The following is a 12,716-nucleotide window of genomic DNA, read 5'->3' on the forward strand; positions in this document are numbered from 1 at the left end:
TCAGCAAACTTGATGATGGTGTTAGAGTCGTGCGCGCCCACGCAGTCGTGGGTGAACAGGGAGTAGAGAAGGGACCAAACACACACCCCTGAGGGGCCCCCGTGTTGATGGTCAGTGTGGTGGATGTGTTGTTACCTACCCTCGCCAGGATCCAGTTCCGTATGGGGGGGTTTAGACCCAGAGTCCTGAGCTTAGAGTCGTCTATGGTTTTGAATGCTGAGCTATAGTCAATGAACAGCAATTTTACATAGATATTTCATTTGTCCAGGTGGGTGAGGGCAGAGTGGAGTTCAATAGGGATTGCGTCATTTGTTGATCTCTTGGGGCGATATGCGAATTGGACAGAGCCATGACCAGCCTTTCATGGCTATAGAGTGCTACAGGGCTCGCACTTCTTTCATATTTCTGTCGCTCTCTTTTCCCTCTCCAATCTGTCTATCATGCTCACCGTGTTCCTGATTCTGTTTCTCTCTTACACAGTTGTCTCCCCCTCCCTCAAACACGCCTGATGCGCCTTCGTGTGTGGATTGATTTTTGCCAACGTGTCCTCACTGAAAACCATTTCCAAATCCCACATGTGCTTCAGTGAAGGGACACGTGCACACATGCAGATCATCTGAGTGATATCTGCCGATTTCAGCTCTGCTTCTCCCTCTTATCAGAGCAGGTTGAGGGATCATCACATTCTAACCCCCCTCTAAACACAGGATCATAGCGACAGAGGGTGTACAGAGAGCTGTGTGTGTGTGTGACCTCAGAGGGCGTCAGCGCTCAGGGAACTCATTCCCCCGATAAGAATCTCAGTTGGGAATAGGTCTTAACACTCTCAAGCTCTCTCTCTCTCTTTCTCTCTCTCCCTCAGACAGGCACACACACAAATCTGCGGCTTCGGTATTGCTTACCGCCTTTCTATCTTTTGTCATCCCCTCTCCCTCTCTCGCCCCGCCTTTTCTCCTGAAAGTTCTCTCTTCCGATAACCGTCTTCCCACTCCAAGATCATTCATTTTAATCTGTGTCAAAGCAAGCCATCTTTCTCGTTTTAACGCATTCTTTTCATCCTTATCTTTCAAACTCCTCTCCTCCTCCCTCTCAGTTTTTCCATCTCCATTTCTCCTCCTTCTCCCCCCATCCTCTCCGCATCCTCTTTTTCTATCTATTGTTCTCGACTTATTCAATTATTATCACAGACCAAATACTGACGATAATAATCGTTATATTTTTTTTTTTACACATGCCACTCAAAGCTCCAACACATGAATTGACTGAGAGACTTTAATATTTTACGGCAGGGTGCGACAGTCCACGGAGCCAAACATAACACAGGTAGTCATGACAGAGATGTGAAGTCCATTAGTCTAACCTACAGGTTGACAAGTAGGTGGACAGTAGGGAAACGGGGAAACCTAATGTTTACTCATGGTTACTTGTGGCTACTAATGTTTACTTACATGCTTCCTGTAGCTGAGCTGCTGTCAGTGAGCAGAGAACCATTGGAACGTTCCATCTGAGCCAGTCTGAGAAACACAGAAACAGACACAGACATTAGCTGGATGAGTTAATGAACGTTAAGTTGGGGGCCCGTGCCTACGAAACATTACTGGGTACAGAAGCAACTACTGCTGGCTCGTGCACCATTCTAGGTGACCGGATGAAATGTGACACAACATAACGAGTGGACAACAGACATTCAGACAGAGTTCAGTCCAACAGCCAGGGGGTCAGCCACTACAATATGGGATCCAATTATGACATGAGATGGATTATAGTCCAGTGACTGGGATAAGAGGTTCAGAACCACACCGGTCCAATCCTATTGGGCACGGGTGGAGTGTGGGTGTGGTGATAGATCCATGCGGTTGGGAGAGAAACACAGTGGATTACTGGCCCTACACTGGCCCAAGGCTAACACTGGCTAGTATGTTAATACAGAGTCTGTGTGTACAGTATGTGTATGTTTGCGTGTGTGTGTGTGTGTGTGTGTGTGTGTGTGTGTGTGTGTGTGTGTGTGTGTGTGTGTGTGTGTGTGTGTGTGTGTGTGTGTGTGTGTGTGTGTGTGTGTGTGTGTGTGTGTGTGTGTGTGTGCGTCAAGGCGGCTTGTTAACTGGTAACAGTGAGGTGCTGCAGTCTTTGAGCTGTGGGTTAATGGTTCATGAAAGGGAAGGATGGGTCAGACCAGGTGGTCAAATCCTATCAGTATAAATCAAATGAAATGTTATTTGTCACATGTGACCATGCATAGATAATAAACAGAGAGTAAACAGAGAGTAGCAGCAGCGTAAAAATGGGGGGGTAGTCATTTGATTAGCTGTTCGGTAGTTTTATGGCTTGGGGGTAGAAGCTGTTTGGACCTAGACTTGGCGCTCTTGTACCGCTTGCCATGCAGTAGCAGAGAGAACAGTCTATGACTAGGGTGGCTGGAGTCTTTGGCATTTTTATGGGCCTTCCTCTGGTATAGAGGTCCTGGATGGCAGGAAGCTTGGCCCCAGTGATGTACTGGGCCGTTCGCACTACCCTCTGTAGCGCCTTGAGGTCGGAGGCCGAGCAGTTACCATACCAGGCGGTGATGCAACCAGTTAGGATGCTCTCGATGGTATAGCATATGGAATGGCTGAAACTGAAGGGGCACCATAATATTTGCAAGGGAGGCTAGCCCTACTGTCTCTAATTTAATGGACAACAGTGTAGATGACATAGGCTGTAATACATTGCATTCGTAAATAATTGAGACCCCCTTTTTCCACATTTTGTTAAGTTAAACTGACACAGAAATATTACATTTACATAAGTATTCAGACCCTTTACTCAGCACTTTGTTTAAGCACCTTTGGCAGCAATTACAGCCTTGAGTATTCTTGGGTATGACAATACAAGCTTGGCAGACCTGTATTTGTGGAGTTTCTCCCATTCTGTAGATCCTCTCAAGCTCTGTCAGGTTGGATGGGGAGCATTGCTGCACAGCAATTTTCAGGTCTCTCTAGAGATGCTCGATCTGGTTGTCGAGCCACTTCTGCGTTGCCTTGGCTGTGTGCTAAGTGTCATTGTCCTGTTGCAAGGTGAACCTTCGCCCCAGTCTGAGGTCCTGAGCGCTTTGGAGCAGGTTTTCTCTATGTACTTTGCTCCATTAATCTTTCCCTCGATCCTGACTAGTCTCCCAGTCCCTGCCGCTGAAAAACATCCCCACAACATGATGGTGCCACCACAATGCTTCACAGTAGGGATGGTATTGGCCAGGTGATGAGCGGGTCCTGGTTTCCTCCAAACGTGATGATGAGCTCAATGTTGGTTTCATCAGACCAATTTTTTTTCTCTCATGGTCTGAGAGCCCTTTAGGTGCCTTTTAACAAACTCCAAGCGGGCTGTCATGTGCCTTTTACTGAAGAGTGGCTTCCATCTGCCCACTCTACCATAAAGGCCTGAATGGTGGAGTGCTGCAAAGATGGTTGTCCTTCTGGAAGGTTCTCCCATCTCCACAGAGGAACTCTGGAGCTCTGTCAGAGTGACCATCGGGATCTTGGTTACCTCCCTGACCAAGGCCCTTCTCCCCCGATTGCTCAGTTTGGCCTGGAAGCGAGCTCTAGGAAGAGTCTTGATGGTTCCAAACTTCTTCCATTTATGACGGAGGCCACTGTGTTCTTCGGGACCTTCAATGCTGCAGAAATGGTTTGGTACCCTTCCCCAGATCTCTATCACAACACAATCCTGTCTCGGCGCTCTACGGACAATTCCTTTGACCTCATGGCTTGGATTTTGTTCTACAATGCACTGTCAACTGTGGGACCTTATATAGACAGGTGTGTGCCTTTCCAAATCATGTCCAATCAATTTAATTTACTACAGACGGATTCCAATCAAGTTGTAGAAACATCTCAAGGATGATCAATGGAAACAGCATGCCATTTCGAGTGTCATAATTTTTTTTGAAATTGTAAACATTTGTCATTATGGGGTTTTGTTTGTAGATTGATGAGGGAAAATGTTTTTCATCCATTTTAGAATAAGGCTGTAACGTAACCAAATGTGGGAGAAAAATGAAGGGGTCTGAATACTTTCCGAATGCACTGTATATATTCTCAACTTCTACGCGACCAAGTGTGTGCAACGTTTGTGTGATGGAAGCGGACGGTGCCTGCTAGCGTACTGTACCTGCTAGCGTACTGTACCTGCTAACGTACTGTACCTGCTAGCATACTGTACCTGCTAGCGTACTGCTCTATCCTGGAACGAGTGTCATTGTGAGAGAGCTGGGGTGACTGGGAAAGCCTGGAGAGGGGGGATGGAGGGGCGGAGATGGGTACACAATGAGACACAATAACACAACCAAAAAGACTGATTACAAAGTCAAATCAAATCAGCAGCGAGAAATCAATGAGAATATAATAAATAAACAAACAAATCAACAACAGAAGATTGTGATGATCTAGGTAGCCGGTCAGGAGTTACTGCACCGCTAGTGGGACGAAAGGATGTTAGGAGGAAGAGGGTGCTGTAAGGAGGAGGCGGAGGAAGTGCTTGCTTGGTAGATCGGGCAGACAGGCAACATGCGGTATGACGGCTGAGTGGGGGTGGTTGGGGTGGTGAGTTTTAGATGTATAGGGACATGGGGAAGAACATTCTGATCTGGAAGGGGGGAGGGAGGGGACACATGAAGATACTCACTCATACTGCTCCGGACACATGCTGATGAGAGTGACGGGACTGCAAGAGAAACGGACGGAAGGAGGCAGGGACGGGAGGGGAGGAAAGGCACCACAGAAAATCAATATTTAGGACCACATAACAGGAACACGTTCAAGAACCAAATACAACAGGAGGAGAGTACAGGTGGTAGGGTTCCAACCAACAGCACAAGAGGGTCTATGCTTGGTATTGCCAGAAGTGGTGTGACAACAGGAGCACGCAGCACACCAGGTAGATGTTGCCCTTAGGCACAGATCTAGTATCAGCTTGCCCACACCAAATCCTAACCTTTACTATTATAGATGAAAATACACTGACCTTAGGAGCAAGTTCATCCTATTCTCAAAGCCTGCTCCAAATGAAATCTTCCCTTTCGTCTTAAGCCGATGGTCCAATGGTTTCCAATAATTAAACTATTAATTTCCAAGTGATATTGTAACTGAGTTCCTATTTAAATCATTTTTGTGGAATATTAACTTACAAGCAAGGTTATGTAGCTCCAAGCCTGTATTTACCGTAGTAGCTAAGTATGCTTTTTCATTTCAGCACTGATTGATTGCAAGGACAAATTTGCAGCTATTATTAGGCTTACTTGACATTTGCCGGCATTACTGTCACGTTTGTCGTCTGAAGATGAGGAATCATCGGACCAAAGCGCAGCGTGGTAAGTGTTCATGTGTATTTATTAAAACAGAACACTAAACAAAAATAACAAAGAGAAATAACGAAACGAAACAGTCCTGTCTGGTACAGACACAAAGACAGAAAACAACTACCCACAAAATACAGGTGGGAAAAGGCTACCTAAGTATGGTTCTCAATCAGAGACAACGATAGACAGCTGCCTCTGATTGAGAACCACACCTGGCCAAACACACAGAAATAAAAAACATAGAACACAAAACATAGAATGCCCACCCCAACTCACGCCCTGACCAAACCAAAATAGAGACATAAAAAGGATCTCTAAGGTCAGGGCGTGACAATTACCGAGATTATCAAAATACCATATCCTATCTGTGCCGTTCCCTTATTACAGTTACATTTCATTTGCAGTCTTCAAAATGTCTAAACTTGGAATGCACAGTGCAAAAAAAAAATGAATGTAATGTACCGAAAAATAACAGCTGCTAAATATAGATGTGATAGGAAGAGAAGGAAAGGACGTTTGAGAGGCTAAGGTAATTGCTTGTGAGCTCTGAAAGTTAGATCATTCCTTGTGTTATAGTTCGCAATATGAAAGTGGAGACATTCAAATGCAAAACACTGAATCGCGGATGTGTGTGTGTGTGTCTCGCATTGGTAAAGAAAGCCGTAGTCTTTTCTCTGCCAAAATGAGACTCCTATTGTATATGATCACTCAGTGAAGGAGAGTGCAGTGCAGACAGCAGTCCCTATTTGGGACTGCTGTCTGCAGTGTGCTAGCACTTTGTGCAACCCCGTTAACTGGTGCCATTAGGACGTTTTTTTTCTTCGACAGGACAACACCAACTAGGGTTTCAGTAGAATTTTTCAAAACCAGACACACTGCTGTGATGTGACGGTTTTCTCTCCTCCAATTTTTCTCATGACAGGCTGAAAGGGTGCAATCTTATGAAAAAGATGAAGAGAGCGAGGGAGGAAGGAGAGAGGGCGACCTTTGGAGCGTTTAGCTCTGACTAATGTTGCAGCTGTTGCTGTATAGAGCGCAGTCAGAACAGGCAGCAGGAGTAAGGGGCCTGGAGAGTCAGTGATGCTGGGCCCTAAGAGTTCACTTTTCCCTGGGATGGCAGCAGGCCAAAGGACAGCGCAACTACAGCCAACCTCCCTGGGTATACCGAGTAACCACATTTAACCACCGTGATCGACAGGAATGATATTGTCACTGTCAACAACCAGCAACTATGGAAAAAAGTTAGAAATTCACAATGATCACATGACAAACACAAACATGCTCAATGTATACCCCTGATATAGAATAGTCGTAATACACTTAGTAGTCTCGTTCTGACAAAATGTGAAGAAATAACTGTTGGAATAACTATTTTCTGGTAAAAAGAATTATTCAAATTATTTTTAAATGCATAAAAAAAACGGATTCATTGAAATTCACACCTAAACAAAAACACGTCTCTGCATTGAAGCATGTCCCTGGCACCATCAGGGAGACTTTGTGTGTGTGTGTGTGTGTGTGTGTGTGTGTGTGTGTGTGTGTGTGTGTGTGTGTGTGTGTGTGTGTGTGTGTGTGTGTGTGTGTGTGTGTGTGTGTGTGTGTGTGTGTGTGTGTGTGTGTACTTGTGTATTAGGGAAAGGGACTGACTGGTATGTTCAAAGCCAACAGTAGACTCCTACACTGACTCTCAAAATGAAGGGGAGGGAAGGGCATTTTCATATGCAAAGCCTTGATCACATGATGTTGTGTGTGCAGAGTGCTGAATATACTGTGGTGCCATATGTGATACTATACAGAGATGTTGCTGGAGTTTCTACAACTAGCCTACATGGCGCACGCACACACACACACACACACACACACACACACACACACACACACACACACACACACACACACACACACACACACACACACACACACACACACACACACACACACACACACACACACACACACACACACACACACACACACACACAGTTCCATGTGTTGAGTGTTCCATACTGTAGCAAAAGGTTTTCCTTATTATTGTTTGCATGACGTTGTGTCATATATTCTATCTTTTCACTGAATTCCAAAACACGTATTAAATAAAATTCAAACCTGATTATTTCAAAAACACTTGTACGCCAGTGCAGCTCAACAGGTCTTGAGGGACAAGCTGCCCCCACTTTTTCACTTAACAATGTCTGTTTCTTTCCTCCCCTCTCCTCTCATCCTCTATCACCCTCTCCTCTCCTCTATAAGGGGGGTAAACAACACATGTGCACTCCGACAACTTTCCTTGCTTGACAGACAGACAGAGAGGGTGCTGGGAACACAGAAACACTGCCATATGTTCAGGAGGAATTTCATTAGCCCGCGCTCACTACTGCCGCCTCTGCTCGGGTTGACAGAAGTGCGTGTTTGTGTGTGTGTTTGTGTTTGTCAGAATGTGTACATCTCTGTGATGTGTTATTGACTCCACACAAAAGTCTGAGTTAATGTGTCTTAAGATGAGTCCCCAAATGCACGCTCTCAAACTCCAAACCACACAACTCCTAAACTCATCAGACTCCCTGCTAGAGTTAATGTAGTGTACAGCCTTATCCTGAGCTCTCACAAATAAGGGTGGTGAACGACACATAACACAGCAAGGTAGGTGGCTCCAATGCGTCTTTCAAATTAACATATGCCTCTGTGTTAGATATCCTATTTGTCGTGTGATGAAGGAAGAGCAGGTGGGAGGGAGTTAACAGTGGGTGTGATTGTTTTGAATAGTCATATTCAAGTCACCATTTCCTTTGCAGCATTTTAAAGAATCCCTTCCTGATTTTCCACCTTTTAAAGGCATTTGTCAGGTACACACCACTGCAGGTGGTACATTATATTTACTAAAGTGTGTGGACACCCCTTCAAATTAGTGGATTTGGCTATTTCAGCCACACCTGTTTCTGACAAGTGTATAATATCGAGCACACAATCATGCAATCTCCATAGACTAGCATTGGGAGTAGAATGGCCTTACTGAAGAGCTTAGTGACTTTCAATGTGGCACCGTCATAGGATGCCACCTTTCAGATTTCTGCCCTGCTAGAGCTGCCCGGTCAACTGTAAGTGCTGCTATTGTGAAGTGGAAATGTATAGGAGCAACAACGGCTCAGCCGCAAAGTGGTATGCCACACAAGCTCACAGAATGGGACTGCCAAGTGCTTAAACGCATAAAAATCGTCTGTCCTCGGTTGCAACACTCGCTACCGAGTTCCAAACTGTCTCTGGAAGTAACGTCAGCACAAGAACTGTTCGTCGGGAGCTTCATGAAATGGGTTTCCATGGCCGAGCAGCCACACAGACAAGCCTAAGACCAGCATGCACAATGCCAAGAATAGGCTGGAGTCGTGTAAAGCTCGCAGCCATTGGACTCTGGGGCAATGGAAATGCGTTCTCTGGAGTGATGAATCACGCTTCACCATCTGGCAGTCCGACAGACGAATCTGATTTTAGCGGATGCCAGGTGAATACTACCTGCCCCAATGCACAGTGCCAACTGGAAAGTTTGGTGGAGGAGGAATAATGGTCTGGGGCTGTTTTTCATGGTTCGGGCTAGGCCCGTAAGTTCCAGTGAAGGGAAATCTTAACGCTACAGTATACAATGACATTCTAGACAATACTGTGCTTCCAACTTTGTGGCAACAGTTTGGGGAAGGCCCTTTCCTGTTTCAGCATGACAATGCTCCCGTGCACAAAGCGAGGTCCATACAGAAAAGGATTGTCGAGATTGGTGTGGAAGAACTTGACCTGCCTGCAGAGAACCCTGACCTTAACCCCATCGAACACCTTTGGGATGAATTGGAACACCGACTGCAAGCCAGGCCTAATCGCCCAACATCAGTGCTCAACCTCAATATCAATGCCCATGATTTTGGAATTAGAATTTTGATGAACAGGTGTCCACATACTTTTGGTAATGTATTTTATGTCTTAGGCATAGAGAGAGGTGGGAGGAAAAGCAAGACAGAGTGGAGAGATGAGTGGAATGAGGATGGTGGGGTAATCAATCTGAGGAATGGCTGTATAGATCTGGAATGTGCGTGCGTGAGTGTGTGTGTGTGTGTGTCTGTGTGAAGGAGAGAGAGAGAAAGAGAGAGAGAGACGTACAAAGATGGAAAGATACTGATAGAGGAGGATATAGCAAAAAGGGGTGAGATAAAGAGATGTGGGGAGAAAGAGAGACATTCTATGAAGCTACTAGTTGATGGAGACAGAGACGGGGACATAACTCACACCTTCTGCCACCTGACTCTAGCATCTGCATAATCTGCAATAGCTAAACACCATTACTGAGGATTTATGTGTGTCTGAGCGAGCGACCAGCGTAAATTCCGACAGACTCACTCCACAGCAGAGCAGCAACCCTGTGCTACAGCTCTGTGCTACACGGGAGATAAATTGCCTGAGTCTGCCAGAGGGCATAACGCTCCGCAGACAGGTAAATAAACACACAGGGAGTGTAAATTAAAGTCTTGACAGGAGGGCAACACAACGAGACCATCCCTTCAAGGCACTTACATCTCCATATTGTCTCCATCAAGAACAGTCTGGACTGGTAAATAGCCCAAGCGGGGGTGCTTGGCAAAGTACTTCTTGGAGCGGAACTTGTTTTTCAGCACCTTGGTGAAATCACGCATGTCCTCACCTGAAGTGGTCTGGAGGAGAGAGAGAGAGAGAGAGGAGAAAGATTGCAAGACGGAGAGGAGTGTTAAATGTATGTTTTTTTATTATCTGGCTGTGTTCCTCGTTAATGAGTTAATTAGCAACCAAATTTCAAATCAAATCCAATTGCATTTGTCACGTGCCGCATACAACAGGTGTTGGCCTTACCGTGAAATGCTTACTTACAAGCCCTTAACCAACAATGCAGTTCAAGAAATAGAATTAAGAAAATATTTACTAAATGAACTAAAGTTAAAAATAAAATAAAAAGAAACACAATAAAATAACAATAATGAGGCTATATACAGGGGGTACCGGTACCAAGTCAATGTGCGGGGGTACAGGTTAGTTGAGGTAATTTGTACTGTAGGTAGGGGTAAAGTGACTATGCATAGATAATTAACAGCAAGTAGCAGCAGTGTAAAAACAAAAGGGGAGGGGGTGTCAATGTAAACAGTCCGGGTGGCCATTTGATTAATTGTTCAGCAGTCTTACGGCTTGGGGGTAGAAGCTGTTAAGGAGCCTTTTGGATATAGACTTGTCGCTCCGGTACCGCTTGCCGTGCGGTAGCAGATAGAACAGTCTATGAATTGGGTGACTGGAGTCTGACAGAATTTTGGGCCAAATTTTTGGGACAACGCCTAGTATATAGGTCCTGGATGGCGGGAAGATTCGTCCCAGTGATGTACTGGAATGTACGCACTATCCTGTGTAGTCGGTGATGCAACAAGTCGGGATGCTCTCGATGGTGCAGCTGTATAACGTTTTGAGGATCTGGGGACCCATACCAAATATTTTCCTGAGGGTAAAATATTTTCTTCACGACTATCTTGGTGTGTTTGAACTATGATAGTTTGTTGGTGATGTGGACACCAAGGAAACTCTCGACTCAATCCACTACAACCCGGTCAATGTTAATGGGGGCCTGTTTGGCCCTCATTTTCCAACAGTCCACGATCAGCTACTTTGTCTTGCTCACATTGAGGGAGAGGTTGTTGTCCTTGCACCACACTGCCAGGTCTCTGACCTCCAACCTATAGGATGTCTCATCGTTGTCGGGGATCAGGCCTTCCACTGTTGTGTCATCATCAAACTTAATGATGGTGTTCCTTTTGTCCAGGTGGGAAAGGGCAGTGTGGAGTGCAATAGATTTTGCATCTGTGGATCTGTTGGGGCGGTATGCAAATTGGAGTGGGTCTAGGATTTCCGGGATGATGGTGTTGATGTGAGCCATGACCAGCCATTCAAAGCACTTCATGGCTACCGACGTGTATGCTACGGCGCGGTAGTCATTTAGGCAGATTACCTTCGCTTTCTTGGGCACAGGGACTATGCTTGGGACAGGGTCTATGCTTGGGCACAGGGACTAAGCACAAACCAGATGGGATGGCATGTCGCTGCAGAATGCTGTGGTAGCCATGCTGGTTAAGTGTGCCTTGAATTCTAAATAAATCAGAGACAGCGTCACCAGCAAAGCACCCCCACACCATAAGACCTCCTCCTCCATGTTTTACCGTGGGAAATACGCATGCAGAGATCATCCGTTGACCTACACCACTTCTCACAAAGACATGACGGTTGGAACCAAAAATCTCCAATTCGGACTCCAGACCAAAGGACAGATTTCCACCAGTCTAATGTCTATTGCTCGTGTTTCTTGGCCCAAGCAAGTCTCTTCTTATTATTGTTGTCCTTTAGTAGTGGTTTCTTTGCAGCAATTCGACCATGAAGGCCTGATTCAGAGTCTAAATACTGTGAAGCATTTATTTTGTCTACAATTTCTGAGGCTGGTAACTCTAATGATCTTATCCTCTGCAGCAGAAGTAACTCTGGGTCTTACATTCCTGTGGCGGTCCTCGTGAGAGACAGTTTCATCTTAGCGGTTGATGTTTTTTGAGACTGCACTTGAAGAGACTTTCAAAGTTCTTGAAATGTTCCGTATTTCTTAAAGTAATGATGGACTATTGTTTCTCTTTGCTTATTTGAGCTTTTCTTGACATTATTTGGACCTAATACCAAATAGGGCTAACTCCCTACCTTGTCACAATACAACTGATTGGCTCAAACGTATTAAGAAGGAAATAATTTCCACAAATGAACTTTTAAGAAGGCACACATGTTAATTGAAACGCATTCCAGGTGACTACCTCATGAAGCTGGTTGAGAGAGTGCCTACAGTGTGCAAAGTTGTCATCAAGGCTTTGAAGAATCTCAAATCTAAAACATATTTTGATTTGTTTCACACCTTTTTGGTTACTTCATGATTCCATATGTGTTATTTCATAGTTTTGATGTCTTCAATACAATTCTACAATGTAAAAAATAGTACAAATAAAAACCTAAAGTTATAAAGTTTTGTCCTGTAGTGTATATATATATATATATATATATATATATATATATATATATATACTATTCTCTTAATTCCATTCATTTCTATTTAAGGGCTTTATTGGCATGGGAAACATATGTTTACATTGCCAAAGCAAGTGAAAAAGATAATAAACAAAAGTAAAAAAAACAGTAAACTCACAAGTCAAATGTCATTATGTCTCTCTCTCTCTCTGCCTCACTGTCTCTCTCTCTATGTGTGTGTGGCGAAAAACGCCTTTCTCACAGAAATTATAAAGATTATTTTATGTTTTTTTCAGTCAAATCCAATTTGCTCCGGGCTCCTGAAGTTGATGTAGCT

The 12,716-nt window shown here is 44.7% G+C and overlaps 1 protein-coding gene across 1 annotated transcript in view; it reads right to left on the bottom strand.

The window, feature by feature from the left end:
• The window catches only part of LOC120023925 (utrophin-like), a 187,234-nt gene that overhangs the window by 24,811 nt on the left and 149,707 nt on the right, over positions 1-12,716 (bottom strand). The window contains 4 exon segments of the mRNA XM_038968027.1: positions 1,449-1,514; positions 4,195-4,260; positions 4,657-4,695; positions 9,881-10,017. Coding sequence (XP_038823955.1) covers positions 1,449-1,514; positions 4,195-4,260; positions 4,657-4,695; positions 9,881-10,017 — 308 coding nt within the window.

Source organism: Salvelinus namaycush, chromosome 29 (genome assembly GCF_016432855.1).
Source record: "Salvelinus namaycush isolate Seneca chromosome 29, SaNama_1.0, whole genome shotgun sequence".
Lineage (NCBI taxonomy): Eukaryota > Metazoa > Chordata > Actinopteri > Salmoniformes > Salmonidae > Salvelinus > Salvelinus namaycush.